The sequence below is a fragment of the Phaseolus vulgaris genome, chromosome 9, assembly GCF_051622355.1.
Source record: "Phaseolus vulgaris cultivar YP4 chromosome 9, ASM5162235v1, whole genome shotgun sequence".
Taxonomy (NCBI): domain Eukaryota; kingdom Viridiplantae; phylum Streptophyta; class Magnoliopsida; order Fabales; family Fabaceae; genus Phaseolus; species Phaseolus vulgaris.
This window is the reverse complement of record NC_143506.1, coordinates 33,327,587-33,346,313: the sequence shown is the minus strand read 5'-3', so window position 1 is coordinate 33,346,313 and position 18,727 is coordinate 33,327,587. Positions and strand designations below refer to the sequence as shown.

At 32.6% G+C, this 18,727-nt stretch overlaps 2 protein-coding genes across 2 annotated transcripts; one reads left to right on the top strand and one right to left on the bottom strand.

Annotated features, from left to right (window-relative positions):
* The first annotated feature begins 1,826 nt into the window (after nucleotides 1-1,826).
* Nucleotides 1,827-5,772, top strand: LOC137820293 (bHLH transcription factor RHL1). The gene is made up of 7 exons (XM_068624283.1): nucleotides 1,827-2,739; nucleotides 2,823-2,924; nucleotides 3,017-3,172; nucleotides 3,551-3,616; nucleotides 4,170-4,235; nucleotides 4,436-4,504; nucleotides 4,966-5,772. Exons 1-7 carry the CDS (start codon nucleotides 2,218-2,220, stop codon nucleotides 5,398-5,400), a joined length of 1,416 nt encoding a protein of 471 aa, XP_068480384.1. The 5' UTR covers nucleotides 1,827-2,217; the 3' UTR covers nucleotides 5,401-5,772.
* An 8,421-nt stretch (nucleotides 5,773-14,193) lies between these two features.
* On the bottom strand, nucleotides 14,194-16,577 carry LOC137820211 (CBL-interacting serine/threonine-protein kinase 6). Its single transcript, XM_068624150.2, has one exon. It carries the CDS (start codon nucleotides 15,849-15,851, stop codon nucleotides 14,535-14,537), a length of 1,317 nt encoding a protein of 438 aa, XP_068480251.1. The 5' UTR covers nucleotides 15,852-16,577; the 3' UTR covers nucleotides 14,194-14,534.
* Nucleotides 16,578-18,727: the final 2,150 nt, after the last annotated feature.

Below are 18,727 nucleotides of genomic sequence, written 5' to 3'. Positions count from 1 at the left end.
GTTTAAAATTCACTGATAAATAGAATGTAAAGTATACTTCACAAATCTGTAAATTTAAATTAAGCTTAAATAATACGTTATAACAATAATAAGTCTACTTTTTTTTTTTTAATGTTTTCCAACTTAATTAACAAAATAAATTGTGTTTCTATTTGTGTTAATCAACTAAATACCATATCTCAACTACTTAGATCTCAACTATGGAACACTCTGATTGAAAATGATTTACACCTTGTGTACATTGAGTAAATTATGGGCACCAAAGTATGATGCTAATAGGTAATTTTTATATATATTCTAAATTTTTAACTAGTTTTTCATTTTCTAATACACTACTGATCTTTTAATTATTTATTATATATATAATTATTTTCTTCTCTTTTTCTTATATGTTAATGATCCGATGATAATATCTTCTTTTAAATTTCTTTTTTTGCCTAGATGGAGAAAAATATTATTAATATGAAAATAGCATAACCAACGTGTATTTTTATTTTTTTATATAATTTATTATTTGCTTAAGAATTAATTGTTAAGATACTCGACCTAGAAATAATAATATTTTATAATATATTTTATAATATAAAAGTGTGTGAATCTAACCTAATAAATCAATTATATTTAAAGTTTACTTTTTAATATTAATATTTAATTTTATTATTTTTACAACACAATAAATATACAAACATAAATTAATTAAAATATATTGAAAATCAAAGTCAAAATCAAAATAATAAAATAATAATTAGTATTGTCTTAAACTTTAAAATGATATTTAAATAAAAATTATGTAAACATTCTACAATTAAAAACAGTATATTACTAGTTTATGAAAATTCATATTTATAGGATTAAAATTGAATGTATGCTGCCTGGAACCTGTGTGGATGCCCCGTGTAAATGAATTTAATTTTATTATTATTTTGTCCACTTTTTCTTTCTTAATGTCTTCTTTTCAAATGAGGTTTTCCTTGAGAGTGTGTCAAATAATAAATTAAAGAGTGAGTAAATACTTTTACTTAGCACACATATAATAAACTCTTAAAAAAATAAACTGCATTGCCAACCTTTGATAATATTCCAAAGAACAAGGTTAAATATTTTCATTACTGTAAATTAAAATATTCCTTTTTTCTACTTAAATAATATTTGTCTTAAATTTATAAGACAATGCACCTCCATCTGGATCATCATTAAACAGTGCTCTTTGAGTAATCCCGATTAAAATTATTCAATCTAATTAAGTGATATATATATATATATATATATTATTTTATTTGTATTACTATTTATCACCTTTGAAGGATTATATGTTTCAAAACTCAATATTTTTTGTACAGTGTACTTTTTAAATAATGTTTCTGAATTAAGAAAATATAGTGTAAATAAATAAATTATTCTTGATTTTTATGTTTAAGTGATGTAAAAATTTTCTACGCGAGGATAAGTCTCCTGATAAGAAAAAAAAAATGGAAATAACCTAAAATGTTAAAACTTTAAGTATATTAGCATAATAAATCAGGGTCAAACTTGATCGGTGGCTGGCTTTAAAATTTTGTTCCTAAAAACATTTTCTTAGTAGATTAATGAAAAAAAAAAGTGTTTATAAACCTGAGTAGTAACTATTAGGTTGTATAATTGATGGCTGTATTTATTGGCTTTAAAGAAGAATCTTGACTTTGAAGGAGAATCTTTTATAATAATTTTTGTAGTTGAAGGTGATAGTAAATAGATTGTAATGATTATTTTTATTTTATGTAAATCGATTAGTATAAAGTTATATTATTTTGGTGATAAAAAAAAACTATATAGTAACCTAAACTTTTAAGAGATTTAGAACTTTTGAGATACTGGAATAAACCAGAATCGAAAAGTAGAAAGGTAGAAGTGATGTTGAGACCTGGTCTTTGAGGTGAAGAAGTTTGTTAGAAGTAATTAGGGTAAAGAAAAAAAGATTAATTCGGTTTAATTAATTTGTTAGGAGACGGCTCATCTTCTGGTATTTAAAAATATGAAATCGAAAGAAAGAAAAGAGAAAGTTGGATAGACACAGTAGAGAGAAACATAACTGGCTTCCGATTCTGAAGGCCTAAACCGAAAACCCCTCAAACACAATGCTATTTCCATTCCCACTTCTTCTCTCTCTTTCTCTCACTCAGTGTTGGCATAAAAGGATATTGACCTGCTAGAGTCTTGTGTTATCAGTGTTTGGTAATTATGCAGCCCTGTAGCAGAGAAATGCAAGGAATCAACGCACTCTTCAACTCTTCCCAAATCTCCCTCCAGGACCTCCACACCACCACCAACCAGATCCAGAATTCACACATGAACAACCACCACCACCACCAACAACCACCACTCCAACACCAACTCCCTCACTTCGACCCAACCTCTCAGGATGACTTTCTCGACCAAATGTTCTCCTCCTGGCCCGACCTCAACCCAAACAAGCCCTTGTGGGACCCCAATAACCTCTCCGACCAAACCACTCCCTCCAACAACGACAACAACAATAATAACACCAATAACAATGTCGCTTTCCCCTACGACGAACCCTCCACTTTGGCCTCCAAGTTCCGCGACCACCAGATCAGCGCCTCCACAACCAAAGACGCTGCCGCAGCTCTCATAATCCAACACCAACTCCTCATGTCCAGAGACTCTCGGCTCCTTCACATGCCGCTTTCCTTACCTCAAAACGACGTCGTTGACGCCTCCTCCTTCAAATCCCCCAATCCCGTACTCCTCTCTCACCGCTGCAACCGTAAACTTTCCCTTTCCTTCTTCTAAACTGCACTGATTTTTTTTTTTCATTTTCCTAGGGTGGTGACACTTCAGTGCAAGCTCTCTACAACGGCTTCGCCGGATCTCTGCATGGCGCAGGTCAAGCCTCCAACCAGGCTCAGCATTTTCAACATCCTCAGGTTTGCGTTTGTCATTTTAATATCTTTTAATATAATTACTGTTGTTTGGCTTCGCTGTGAATTGTTGACGGTTATTCGTGTTTTATTTACAGGGAAGTTCGAATCCGATACAGGGACAGAATTTTGGTGCGCCGGGTGCTGGGGCTGCGACGAACCAAGCTCCGGCGAGTGGCGCGCCGGCTCAGCCGAGGCAGAGGGTTCGTGCAAGGAGAGGTCAGGCCACGGACCCACACAGCATCGCTGAAAGGGTACACACTGTTTTTCTTTCTGGCTTTAATTCTTGGCTTCATTTAATAACAGGTTTAGGTAATGGAGCCCAATAGTTTCAGGTCGTCGCTTTTGGTAGACAATCCTAATCCATTATTATTCAATAGAACTGTTAGTTATAAGTGACAAATTGAATAATATTGGGCTCCATTACGCTTTCTTTAATTCTTAGACTTTGAATATGTTATGTTTATAGCAACTCAGGCTCTGTTCAATAGGTGAATAAACTATGAGATGGACAAACTGCTCCATGGTTAGGGTTTATAAATTATGAATTAAGGAAAATAAAGAAAGGGAGAGGCCACAGTAATAACATTAGCTTTTTGTTACTATGAGTTGTTTGGATTTGTTTGTGGCAGTTAAGAAGGGAGAGAATCGCAGAGAGAATGAAAGCCCTACAGGAACTGGTTCCCAATGCCAACAAGGTAAATGCCCATCCTCAGTGTTGTTTATTATAATATTTATGGATCTAATTTGAGTTTAATAAAAGAAAGTGAAACGGAAGTCACAATAATCGGCCACACGATGAGGACTTTTTCTGCAACACAGTAACAGTAGTTTTGGTGTGTAGTGGGACAAATGGGTCATCTCCATGGAATATATTAGGTGTTAGTTGTTTTGATGTTACTGTCGTGTATTTCCATGTCAATGTTACATGGAAACTGGAAAGAAAAGAATAGTTGGTAAAGTCGCGCTCCGGAGGTGCTGTAAGCGTTTGTCTTGCCTGCTCATCATACGATTCCGTGCGTACTTAACATACCAAGCTGGATTGCAGAGGGGTTAGGACCCACTTCGCACAGTGATCACTGGTCACGGTAGGGACCAAGAAGGGTTGCTATTCTGACTTCTGAGTGATATGGAGGGGTAGACTAGGCATAACATATGAAAGAACAATGTTAATATAATTATTATTATTGTATGTTTAGAATAAATGGTGAATCCCTAATTGAAATATTAGTTTGATTTGTGGAATGACAGACAGATAAGGCGTCCATGCTAGATGAGATCATCGATTACGTGAAGTTCCTGCAGCTCCAAGTCAAGGTGCGCTTCCCGGGTTTCACTCTTCTGCTACTATTTCTTAATTTGATTTTATTCCTCATCAGCATCAAGTAATTGCATATTTTAATCATCGACTTCATTATTTAATTATTACAGGTTTTAAGTATGGACTTATGGTTATTAAATTCCACTCTCCTCTGTCGTCAATAAATAAATAAATCGTGTCATTGTTTGGGTTACAGGTTCTGAGCATGAGCAGATTGGGCGGTGCAGCTGCTGTCGCACCCCTTGTTGCTGATATGTCTTCTGAGGTTATTATTGTACAACTGCTTTTCCATTTTCATTCACTCTCTGATAATAACCCACCACAAATTTCACAGCAGAAAACTTGTTTTTTTCTAGAATTATTAGGTAGCCGTACTATGATAATGAAGCAAAGTTTGAGAGGGTAAAATTGAAGAAAAACATGAGAGGGTTTCTATAAGAAGAAAAAAAAAAGTAATGAAGAAAATGTGGAACACTGTGGGCACCATGAATCAAAATGTGGGACAGATGAGTCTTTCCCACATCCCCACCAACCCACCCAACATTTCACTTCGCTTTGGCTTATTTCAATACTCAAATTCTCAATCACCACAAAACGACAATCCAAAAGCAGCACGCGTGCCCACTTTCTCAGATTCCCCTCTGTCTCTCTCTTTCACACACAACGCCCCTTTCTTTTTTACTTTCCGTCAAAACCCCATGGTCACGTGACGGTTTGTGTTTGCAGGGTGGCGGTGACTGCATCCAAGCGAACGGCGGCGTGGCCCTCGCGCCCAACTCGAACAGCAACCATAACCAAACGACAGCGTCAGCTTCAAATGACAGCCTGACCATGACGGAGCACCAGGTAGCGAAGCTGATGGAGGAAGACATGGGTTCCGCCATGCAGTACCTTCAAGGCAAGGGCCTGTGCCTCATGCCCATTTCCCTTGCCACTGCCATCTCCACTGCCACATGTCACACCAGGAACCCCTTGATCAGCGCCGCCTCCGGCAGCACCCAGACTCCCACCAACGCCGCCCCCGGCACACACGCCAACCCCGCCGTCGCGTCTAACGGCGAAGGCCCGTCCTCTCCGAGCATGTCCGTTCTGACAGTGCAGTCTGCCGTGGTGGGCAACGACGGCGCCGTCAAGGATGCTGCCTCCGTTTCGAAGCCGTGAAGACGGCGTTTGGGTGACTTTTGGTGTGAAATAGACAAAAAAAAAAAAAAAACATAAAGTGGCAAAGGACAGAAAATGACGTGTGTTTTTATAAGAAAGAGCCGTTAAAGTCTACGAAAATAAGGCGTCAGGGATACGGAGGGGTCGACTCGACGACGCCGTATTTACCTAGACTTTGTTTGGCTGAGGCTAACTTTCAACCATGCCAATCACCTACATCTCCTTCTTCTTTTTCTCTTTCTCTTTTTTTTTCTTTATTATTATCTGTCACTTTGCCTTTCTTTTGTTCATTGTTTTTTAATTTTTAGTGTACTTCCTTCTCTTTTTCCTTTTTGCATTTCCGTCTAAATAACAACTTCGTCTGTCTCTGTACTCTCTGCCTTTTCATTTTTCTAATGCGTTCCAATTCATTATAACTCTTATTATGAATGAAGCCTTCAATTATGCTACTGCATTAGGAGTTCTTTTTTGGCTTCTTCGTCAGTTTCAAAGAACTGTCTAATCACGTAACATGAACCTCAAAGACTTGATGCTCGTTATCGTCACCATCTTCAAATTGATTTATCTTTCTCTTTTATAAATATTGAATTTCAAATAGTTTTTAAAGCAATTCCAACAACTAGTTGATCTTATCTTTTATAAAGAACAGATTTTAGTCGTTTAAAAATATTTCTAAAAGTTAGTTTTGAATTTTTTTTATCTCAAATGAAGGATATGTTATATTGGGAAGAACTGTGTAGTCGCTCACTCATTCTCACTCTTGTTCATAAAAATAATTTTACATTTTCTTTTACTATTTCATGGACTCGTGGTATAGTATGTTTAATTTGTATTTTACTTATAATTTTACTTTGGTTTGAAATTCGACTTTTATTAAAGACTCAGTAAAGTGTAATTAAACATTATCTATCATTTGAAGTCTTCAATATGGATAAAAAAAATGAGAACATACGAAGTACTTATTTGAATGTGAAGTGACTATAATTGAACGCTATATCATAAGGTTAATGGTGAATTCAATGAAACATAATGGATGAGCATCTATTTATGAACCATTATTATTGTTGTAACTTCTATCTTATGGTTACTATTCAAATCATCTATAAAAGGTAAATTATTCAGGAAATACATTCTATCTAATACAATAAATTTACATTTGACGTGCCCATTATCATTTTTAGTGTTCTGACGGACTTAAGTACCAAATATTCTTTTCTGTTGGACTTTCTCCTCTATTTGGTGGCCTCTTGAAAGCTTATTCGTGGAGGAATACCAATTCTCTCACCACAATATTCTTCGAGTTTATTTTCGGTAAGAACGATGATCAAATTATTTAACAAGTTTACCTAGACAATTAAAGGTAACCACGATAAGAACGACTAAAGACTTACACAATATTAAGGTACATAAAATAGAGCTTCAACAAGATAGATTACTAAACAAGGCTTTGTAGGTTGAATGACAATGAATGTGAATAAGAAGAAGAATTATCCTTCATCTCTAAGAAGATGCATAAGAAGTGGAGAAAGAAAGATGATTTTAGAGGAAAACACATTTTGCCTCAACCAGTTACGGATTTAAAAAACGAAAGGACTGAGGATGTATGCTATGAATGCAAGAATCTTGATTACTTCATATCAAAATGCCGTAAGATAGAAAATAGTCATGACAAACAACAAAGTTTATTTAAAGAAGACGTAAAATAGATTTTGTGCCAGCAAGGACAAATATTGATGATACAAATTTGAAGTGTTAGAAATATATTCTGAGTTCAAGAGGAAAGTGATTTAAGATATGATATATTTTTGCAAAAAAATATGATTAATTTTCACTAAATCAAATTTATCAAGGTTGTAAAATAAGTTTTACAAATATTTGAGATGCGATGTTTATCACAAGAGCTCAATCTAGTTGTCCAGTAATCTTTACTAGACAAATTCAATATATTTTCAAATTTTACAAGAACCACTCAAAAATACAAGAAAACTCAATATGCATAACAAGGTCTTGAGCCTTATAAGATCTTTTACAACCACTTATGCAATCCTATCACAAAAAGCATCCTTGATAACTATAGTAAAGATCAAATACACCAAAGAAATTGTACAAAAGCAACTATATCATTAAGACAAGTTGTAGGAGAATATAAGAACAAAAGATACAAAGTTGATCACAATGTAATTTGCTCAATTTATAATCTTGAAACCATTGATTCAATAAAGTGACTCCAATAAGTGTTTCTCAAACTTGTAGAGCATATCTCAATTCTTAGAAATGATTTAGAACTTCTTTTAAATTGATTTTATTGTTTGAGATAACTTTTATATATTTTTTTGTGTTTTTCTTTCTTGAAATGTGTCTTTTTCATGATATTTTTTTTCCTTTCAGTCCAAAAAAAAGCAAAATCCTAGCCCAAACTTTGCATTGGTTGCTTCTTCCTACACCTCCATACGTTCTTGTGACACCCGTATAAGTTTTTGTATTCCAAAAAGGCCCTTATGTAAAAAGTTAAAATATATGAAGTTTAGGTTGTGAAGGTTAGTGGTGTTGATGCATGAAGACATTGGTGAAAGTGAGGGGGTTGGTTGCTCTAATGTTGAGTTGCAAGGTGGTTAGTAGTGGTTCATGGTGGTCGTGGTAGTTAGAGGTGTGCGTCTACAGTGAGTTTTTGGTCTCTATACAGTTTCTAGTGTGATGTTTGTATTCCAAATTATGTAATATGGTTTGGATTACATAATCCATAATTAATTAAAATGTGTGTACCTTTCAAATTGTACAATCTAGAACTTGTTCCTGAATCTAAAAAAACAAAACGTTCCAGATTAGTCAATTTGTAATGTAATGTTCTATTACAGATATGTAATCCAGAATGTTTATCCGAATCTAGGAGCAAGTTCTAGATTGTCCAATCCGAAAGATACACATACATTTTAATTAATTTTAAAATATGTAATCTAGAAAATATTTTTGGATTATAGAATTCAGAAGGTATTTCTGGATCCATGACAACTTTCCCAATTCTGTAATTTGGAATGTATTTAAAAAAAATCTGAATTTGGAAATACTTTTTTGATCTACAATTCGAAAGGTGTAAATAGAAAAAAAAAATACATTTGAAGATTTGTAGAATCCAAAATCTATTTTTTAAAAACAAAATGGTCTTTTTGCCTGAGTTATATGCAGGAAGAAACAACCATTTTCCTTACCTAAAATGATTCTCTCATCAACGCAGAGCCCAAGACTGATTCTTTTAGCCCATGAACGGAGTGCTGGCCATGACAGTGGTTGTGTTGTTTGTTCCAAAGAGTAGAAGCATCTCGTGCTTTCTTTGTGTTTGGTGACTCACTCACTAGTTGACAGTGGCAACAACACTTATCCCATGGATTCAACCTCCCTCACATCATCAATCATACACCACAATTTGGTTTTACTTCAACTTAATATTCATCTTCATCCAAACTATATAGTTATTTAAAATGAATTGTTTTCATGCGGTGACATTTGATTAATGTGGGGTGTATGTGTTTTGAATAGGTAAGGAACATGATTTTAACCCACATACTGCCTTTATATCAAAGGTCATTTCACTCTCTCTCCACTGCTCTAGTCTCACCCTCAAATACACAGTTATTATTAATCCACATTAATTCACTCTTCTGTTTGTGTTCTATTTATATTAACAAATAACACACTTATTATTAGTACAGTCCGAGTTAAACATTTCTAATAATTTAAAATAACACACTTATCCAAGCACACATGTCATTTAAGGGAATAAGAAAACCAAAGAACCTATATGCAGGATACTTGTCGTGCCCATGTACTTATTTCTTATCCTAGACAAGAATGGAAAAAAGAGTAGAAGATTCCACTGTCAAATGTTAGTTGTTTCAAGCTAGAATTGAAAAGGATTAGTTTTTCCAACTAGGAAAAGGATTAATCATCAGAACATTTTTAATTATCTGCAGGTCATTATTGTTCAAATAATTTGTGATTTTGTAGCTGATGCGTTTTATTTACTCATTGCATCTGATGCTCAATCTGTCTTGTTACCTAAAATATTGGACGAAATCAACATGAATGTAAATCAGAAAAAATTGTGAACCTAGTCAGTCTTCAAATCTGAGAAACCAAATTAAAAATGCAAGCCCCTAATGTTAAAACAACTCCTTTATATGGTGTGGAGATTAACACCACAATCAAGTTATTCGGCTCAACAAATCGAGGAGAATATGAATGCCTTGCATTATCAGTCAGTTATCGTGGTCTAAATTAAAAAACCATTTGTGATAGTCCACTGACAAAAAAATGCATATCTTCTACTAAACTCTTCATGCAGAGATATTAAAAATTGTGAAATTGCTTTACCAGAACAAGAAATGCTTAATTGAATGAATCATGTAAACGTCCATCTATATGCATTCTTCAGAGTGAAGAAGAGAGCATTATGAAGACAGAAGTTAATGCACTGAAAAATGCTCTATTTGGCTACATCACATAGGGAGGATGTTCGAAATTTTGTGAAAGTGTGGATGTGTAGGGGATTAAGAGTAGAAGTGGCAAAATAGTTGTACCATGCTTTTCTAAGATTTTCCAGTCGAATATGTTTTTGTTCTAAGATCGTAAAGATATTTCATAAAAAAACAGTAAATTCACTTTGCTTAGTCCTGATCTTACAAAAATATGGAAAATATTGTTAAAGAAATATCAAATTCAATTTTAAAACTGTAACAATAAAGTGAATTCTGTTGTGAAAATGCAAAATATCTTTGATTCATCTCCCTATTTGAAGAAAGACGAGTTTCATTCTCATTTTCCTTTCATCCTCACTTTCTCCTCTTAGTTGTATACAACCTCCTAACAGTTTTAACAAAAAAAAAAATTTCTTATTTTTGTAATCATAATAAAAATTTATACAATAAATTTAAGTGTTTAAAAAATTAATATATTTTTTTTAAATTGTGTTAGAAACATGCTATAATTGTTCATCTAGATGTCTTTTTTCCATTTGTAAAAGGAAGAGAGAAGAAGAGACAAAATTACCGATTTTAGTTTACAAAATAAATGGTGATATTCTGACCCCACTAAAAAATAAAATACATTCATTTGATATTATTAAAAGACAAAAATTATAATATATATTAGTATATTATTAAAGTTGATTGTTAGGTGGAAGTATTTATTTTAGAAGTGTCAAAGTAATCTTATTGTTACAAAATAGACTTGATCTTATAATTTTCCTTGGGGTGACTTTTATAGGAACAAAACACGTTTTTCTAGTTTTTGTTATCTTGATCTTTATGAGTTTAGGTTGATATTCCTTTGAGTTTGTTTTCTCTCTTCCATACCTATTATATATATTATTTTTGACATGACTACATAAGATAGATGTACCATCACTTCATAGTGAAGTAAGCATGTCAAAGTTTATTCAAAACATTATACTTGAGAAATTTTGGAACAAGCCCACCATCAACCCAAATAGGGCTTCTTAGTCAAATTAGTCTGCTATTCATAATAATACAGACTGAATTTGGCTCCTGTAATGTATCTACTACCTCAACCACATAAATTACACAAACTCATTACGTTTAGTTCAAAAATAATATACCTTAAAATAAATAAAATATTAAGTAAAAGAAAAAAAAGAATAAAAGTATTAAAAATATCTATTATTCTGCAAATTTTATAATTATTAAAATTATTTTATTTACTAATTATAATTCAACAATTTTATTTTTCTAGTATGCAGTCCTTTTGTTGTTTTCTTAAGATAAAGATTGACATTGATTCGTAATTCAAAAGAAACACGGCAACACACATGAGCATTACTGCCACAAGCATCTTACCGTCTACTTCATTGCTTTTTATGTAAATATATTTGACCAGGCCAGAGGAAAAAATATAGGGCAAGATTGCCAGAAAAATCGAGCATCCAAATAATATTTTAGGTATAATTTTAACAATTTATGCCCCTTTGAGAGAGGAAAAAAGAAAGAAAGAAAGAGATGAGAAAAAAAAAATCAGTGGAATGAAAGATTACTTAGAAATAAATCACTAAAAAATGAAATAATTTTATCTTCAAAAGTTTTTCAAGTACTGAATCATTCTTACACTTATATTTTGGTATTTTATCAATAAAGGTGAGGTGTTTCTTTATATTAATCCATTTTCTATTTTCTCTACAACTTTTTTTCTTTTTCTTGAATGGCACACCAATTATACGTGCTTCTACCAACCTTTTTTAATATTGATGGGTTTTTGGATTCACCAACACCTCTTTAGTTCATCAATATCCTCCTATCATTTTAAGTATTACATAAATACGTGTCTTACTGGTATACGATTATTTTGGGTACAAAATTGTATGTTGTCTAGTCCTAAATTTATAGCAATTTATGTAGAGTTTTTTTTGCACTACTCACACTCTTAGAGTGTCTCCTTAGGTCAAACAATAACAATAGTAACGACGATAAAATACACATAACCTTAATGATTGATAAGTTGATGAGTGCAAATCATGTATCTCTGCTTAGATTTCTTTGAAGTTGGCTTAAGTGAGAGTTTCTTTTAGGCTACTTAAGCGACTAACATTTGCTTAAGCGAATAGATGTTTAACCTGAACAAAAATCTTGAGTTCTATTTTGAACCAAAATCTTCTCATTTTTTTTAAATAAATAAAGAAAAATTAAAATCATAACAAAGAATAGTAAAAAATGAATTTGAGCTTAAAATTACTAAAAAGTCATCATAAAACAACTATAAGTGTCCAAATATAAACTAACAGCAAGATCTTCTCGCATCCATTTTGCTTTGACATTAGTCTTGTGTTTGGGTAATACTATAAGCTTTGAGTTGTCTTTCTTCTAGAAATGTTCAAGTTTTTTTTTATGTATCTTGCATCCAATTCTTATTGTTTGATGTCTCGTAGAAAGTCTTTAACTCTCTTTGAGAGATAAAGGTAAAGTTCATTTGAAAAGGTTTATGAAACCTTCACCCTTTCATTTGGATCACCTATGAATGCTTCATAGGGATCATTTCTCAAAAGCTAAATGTTTATGTTGGTGAGTTATCATCCTTCTATTTGATTATTTAACATTGGTATAGATACTTATGTGACAACATCTTATACTTGTATAGATTATTCTTACTTTTTTTTTTCCTTTTTGTTTAATCTTCAAATTAGAAAATGCATAGTCTAGATTTCATAGCCCCTTATTAAATTATTCTTACTTTTTTCCTTTTGCTTAGTCTTCAAATTAGAAGATAAATAATCTAGATTACATAACTCCTTATTGAATTTATGATCATTAAACCACACATGAATGATTTTTTTAAGAAATGAACTCTTGGAGTTGTAAATTCTATATGCTCTAACTATACATTTATTATTAATAATAAAATAATAATAATAATTAATAATAATAATATTATTATATAATAAGTGTATTTAATTATTATTAAATTATTTAATTTATATTCATTATTATTATTTTTTTATAAAATTATTATTATTATTATTATTATTATTTTATAAATTAATTATAAATATATACCTATAATATTTTTATTTTATTATAATTGTATTTATATTTTTATAATTTAATTATATTTTTTATGTTTTATTATATGTGTAATATAGTTTATAAAATATATAAATGTGGAATGTGAATAATTCATAGAAAATATTGTGAATAAAAATGAGGATATATAAGTCGTTTATATATTTATATGACTTTCTCTCTTCTCCTCATTTCACCCTCACTTCCGAATGCAGAAATAGTGCACCCTGTATGCATACAGAAATAGAAAGAAGCCATTAAAATTGAACTTATGAAGATTTTCCTCGATTTTATAAAAAAATTAAGCTCTTATCTCCAAAATGATGGAAAATGATATGATGAGTTTCCATCTCTCATAATTTATAAGGAGTTTTTTTTTTTTAAAAAAAAGTCTAGTATAAATATTATTTTATAAATAAAATGTTTTACTTACTACTTCTAAGACCTATTTCTCCACTTTACTACTACGTTTAAATATGGCATTATCATTATCATTTCAAAACTATTAAAAGGTTTCATTTATAAAAATTATCCTTGATTAACCCTGTGATCACTTCTTATAGAGATAATAATTAAGCCTTTTTTTTTATTTTGAACCATTTTACAAAATTTACAAAAGTGATATTTAAAATAATATATATACTTTTTACATTTTCAGGATTTATTTTACTTTTTATTTCATACTTATTTTCTATTATATTCTTTATTACAGAACAAAATAAATTGAAATTTTCACTACAACAACCATTAGAAAATCATTTTCCTCTCATTTGGTTAGATTAGAGTTCTTAAAAAACGGATCGGTGTAACCAAAATTCAGTCTCCTATCCTATTTGGTTGTGATGTAAAATAGATGATCCACAATACCCATATCAAATTGGTCAAACCAATAAAAAACGATTTAATAAAAATATTAATAAACCACTTTGTTTTTATTTTTTAAAATTAAAAAAAAAACTTAATATATATTAATATTTTTTATTCTATATATAAATTTATTATTAAAAAATATTGATGTATATTACTGAAATTTTAATTTAAATATGATATACATATTTTATTTTAATATTATATTCATTTTAAATATCAAGAACCTAAATGTTTATGTTTCATTTTAATTTTTAACGTTATCTTATTAATAGAGGCTTCACTTCAATTAGATTTTTGATGAACCCTTTAATCCTTAAATAAGTTTCTTGACGAATTAAAGTAAAAGTGGACTAAAATTAAATTTTAGAAAAAGAGTGAAAGGCTATGAATTTGCAAACATTGAATCACGCCAACATAAGAACAAGATGATTCAGGAGCAGGAGCAGGAGCACAAGAACACAACATCACATGTACCTGGACAGCTTCATGTCGATTCCTGTTCATTATGTTGTTATTCGGCAGTTGCCCATTCAGCTTAGGGCGACACATGCATTAGACTGATACCCAAACAAGAAGCAAGCAAATAATTCAATAGTATTTCTCAACCCTGACTTCAAACAATAATTAAGAAATAAGAAACAAACAAACACAGCGGAACGGAACGGAATTGAATGTCTCTAAAGAAGAAGACGAAGTGTTGGTTCAAGCAGGTGTAGGATTCTCAGGAGGGGAAGTTCTCCACACGATGTCTTTAAGCGCAGGACGAAGTTGGTTGCTGCAGAACTGGTTGTACTCTAAGGTGTCACCGTTGTCCTTCTTAACCTCCACCACCAAAAACGACGGCGTCACGGCGTATAAATCCGCAGCAATTGCAAGCTTCCCTTTCCGACCCCGCTCTTGACCCTGCAACCTCACTTGGCTCTCACTTTTCTTAACGTCAAACTTCACCGCCTTCGCCACCTCCTCCAGCCGCGAAATCACGCTGCTCGCGGGGCGTGTGGTTGCAAAACGAATCTCCTTCTCCTCCCTCTTTTTCTCCTCGAACAAGGGCGACAAATCGAAACCCTCCGAAAGAGAAATTATATGAAAAGCATTCATCGTGCTGGACTTGCATTCTTCCTGCTGCTTAATCTTCTCCTCCAAATCCAACTCCTCTCTCTTCACTCCCATAACGTTCTTCGGAACCGCTTTCTTAAACCAGGACGACTCCATGATCTTCGAAATCGTTATTCGGTTATTCGGGTTCGGGTCGAGAAGCTTCGTAATGAGTCGGCGTGCTTCGGATGAAAACCACGGCGGGCACTTGAAGTCACCGCGGTAAATTTTCTTATACAAGGCGACCAAGTTGTCATCCTGGAAGGGTAAAAACCCTGCGAGGAGAACATAGAGGATTACACCGCAAGACCAGATATCAGCCTTGGCGCCGTCGTAGCCTTTTTTCCCGATGACCTCCGGCGCCACGTAGGCCGGGGTGCCGCACGTGGTGTGAAGCAGGCCGTCCTGGCGGAGGTGCTCGGAGAAGGTGCTGAGGCCGAAGTCGGTGACTTTGAGGTTGCCGTCCTCGTCGAGGAGGAGATTCTCCGGCTTGAGGTCGCGGTGGTAGACGCCGCGGCTGTGGCAGAAGTCGACGGCGGAGACGAGCTGCTGGAAGTAGAGGCGCGCCGTCTCCTCTCTGAGGCGGCCGCGGGCGATCTTGTTAAAGAGCTCGCCGCCGCGCACGAGCTCCATGGCGATGTAGATCTTGGACTTGCTGGCCATGACCTCGTGGAGCTGCACGATGCTGGGGTGCTTCACCATGTTCATGGCCGAGATCTCCCTTTTTATCTGCTCCATCATCCCCACCTTCATCACTTTCTCCTTCCCCACCACCTTCATGGCGACGCTCTTTCCGCTCTTGAGGTTCCGCGCGTGGTACACCTTGGCGAAGGTTCCGTGCCCCAGTAGCCGCCCTAACTCATACTTCCCGTGTAGCAGCAGGGAGTTATTAGCCTCGCCGGTGCTGCTTTTCTCACCCATCATAAAAATATATAAAAATTCTACTCCTTTTACTTCTACTACTACTAGTAGTGCTGCCAATTACAATATAAAAGTGTGGTATTTTACAGATTTGGGTTGGGGAAGGGAAACGGAAGAAAAATGGTGGGTTAGTTCACCCGTCTTCGACGTGCTTCCGGTGGCAATTTCTGCCGCCAATTCGGCGTTTGGCTTGGCCACTTAGCTCAGTTCTTTTCAGCCGAAAACCTCTCATCTCTATTCATTCCCTGGTCCTGCCTGGACCAAAAACAACCACTCTGTTGATTTCTTTTCTCCCAATTATTCAATCACTCTCCCTGCCTCTTTCTCTCTCATTTCCCTCATCGGCTGCGCTTCCCCCTCTTACTTATAGCGCCTTGTTCGTATGAATGCAATTACGAATTTGGCCCCGGCTGAAACCTTGTTGGACAGGTGGCATGATCCTGGAAGGGTTTGTGGCTTTGAACGGGACTGTGTCAGGCGCGGGGATGGTGGCACGTGGCGTGTCAGTTCCTGTTTAAGAGGAAGAGGCAATGTGGAAATGGTAAAAAGGGTTGTTGTAGGCGTGGGGCTGCGTGAGATGAGGTGTGGTGTGGTGGTTAGTTTTTGGATGAGTGACACATGAGCCTTGAGACGGAGAACGAATAAGTGTAACAAATTAAGAATCTTATGATTTGTAGCAACAAAAGCAATGATGTGACATTAGTCCCCGCATGACAGCGATAACACCTTCGTACATACCCATACTATTTATTATTTTTATTAATATTATTATTATTATTATTATTATTATTATTATTATTAATCAACCAACTAATACTACTCACTCAGCTAACTAATGAAACAATTCCATCCAAGATTCTTCGAATAAAATATTCAATTGCTAATTCATTTCATCTGTTCATTTTCAACATTTTTTTCTCTGAAATTTCATTGCTGGGTTGATTACAATTGAGTCAAGACTATCTGAAAAATTTCGTTCACAAAATTAATTATTTCAATTACAATGTTTTACACTTTAAATATAATGGTGTGAGTGTAAACTCATACAAATTTAATTTTTTGTTGGAAATAAAGTATTATCATTTTAAGGAAAAGAAGTCTAAGAAAATGAATGGTTTTTCTAGATGTGTACTTATAATACCGAAGGATTTGTGTGAGAGTTGTGAAACAAGATTATTAAAAAAGTTATGAAATGCTTTAGGATACCATTAATATAGATGTTATTTAAGAAATAAAAGAATTTGAGGATAACTTTTAAGTGTTATTATATCTTCAAATACGACAAAAATACATGATTATTTTATTTTTACATATGATGACAATTTTAATTGTAACACTTGTATTCTATATATTAGATAACGATTATTCTCGTAACAAATCGTGATGTGTATTTTTAATTTATATTTTTTTTTAAGTTTTAACTAACTTTTAATAATGATTTATATTAAAACCATCAACAATCATGCTTTACGTGACTTTCAACTGTAGTTCTTATTAAAATTATCGTTAAAAGTCACATACAACGATAATATAGTAAGAATTATTGTTGTGTGTAGCTTTTCTTTAATGTTTGTTTTGTTTGATGATTACCTTTAACTTACATTCAACTAAATATCAAAATTATCAATTAGGAATTAATATACTTAAGATCACATAAAAAAATTATAAACGAAGGACCCAACAATATTTTGAATCAATTTGTAATTTACTTAAATGCATAATTTAAATCCAAAACGATCCTTAATTAATATATATAAATTACCAAAAACATAATTAAAAAGTGTTGTAAAGATTAAGTATAGTAAAAATTATACTACTTTGTGAATTACCCTAAATTGTTATAGACATTTACAAAAATACTTAGTTTATGCATTTTTATTATAAGAAAATTATTAAATAGAAATTAAGTTTAGAGATAAAAAATAATTAGTTGTTATATTGACTACATTAGATATTATTTTAGAGATTAAAGAAATTATTGATATTTAAATTAGTTTTTATTATTGATAAATAATTTCTAAATTGGTATCTAATTAGCTACCAAGGTTTTAGCTACCAACTTTAGAATTTAAATAATCTGTAAAATATTGATAGTTAATTAGATACCAACTTAGAAACTATTTATTAATAATAGAAATTAATTTAAATACCGATAACTTTTTTAGTATCTAAAATAGTATATAATGTAGTCAATTATTTTTTGTATATAAACTTATCTTCTATTTAATGATTTTATAGTAGTGTTCTGATGTAGTCTAGTGTGTCTAAGTCTAACGATTTTATTTGCTAAAGAACTACAACATATTTACACAACTTAACATAAGTTCATAAACAAAAAATAGTTAATGAACTGATGTATTTGACACTTATAGTGCATTATCATCATATATCAAATTAAACTAGAACTCAAATTAAACATAATTAAATCAATGATTTGATGCAATGAACAAAAAAAATATCATTAAAATATTTTTAGTTACACTCGTGTGAGTTTTTGTGATTTTGCACTTAATTGACCTTTAACATGTTATTTTCTGGAAGGAGTATGCACTAATATATATTATAAGAACATTGATTATGGTACATCACACTCTTTAAGGTCAGTGTAATAGATAAAAGGATTTTTTATTACCAATCTACTATTTTTAAAATATATGAAGGGTCTTATACAAAGAGCAAAATCACACCAGAATGTGATCTCGCAATGATATAATTCGTAGTTATAAATAATTTATGAATTGGAAATTCATTATTAAGAGATATTCAAATAGTTAATTATAACCAATTTAATAAAAAAATGACTTACCCATAAATAAACTGACCAAAATAAATTCTTTTCCACCCTTTAACCAAGTTGTTAGTTATGTACATTTGTGTTT

Excerpts from the sequence above, each read along its gene's own strand:
- LOC137820211 (XM_068624150.2), bottom strand. The coding sequence starts at position 15,851 with ATGATGGGTGAGAAAAGCAGCACCGGCGAGGCTAATAACTCCCTGCTG.
- LOC137820293 (XM_068624283.1), top strand. The coding sequence starts at position 2,218 with ATGCAGCCCTGTAGCAGAGAAATGCAAGGAATCAACGCACTCTTCAAC. Across the intron at positions 2,740-2,822 it reads CCTTCAAATCCCCCAATCCC|GGTGGTGACACTTCAGTGCA; the intron begins GTACTCCTCTCT and ends TCATTTTCCTAG. Across the intron at positions 3,617-4,169 it reads TGGTTCCCAATGCCAACAAG|ACAGATAAGGCGTCCATGCT; the intron begins GTAAATGCCCAT and ends GTGGAATGACAG.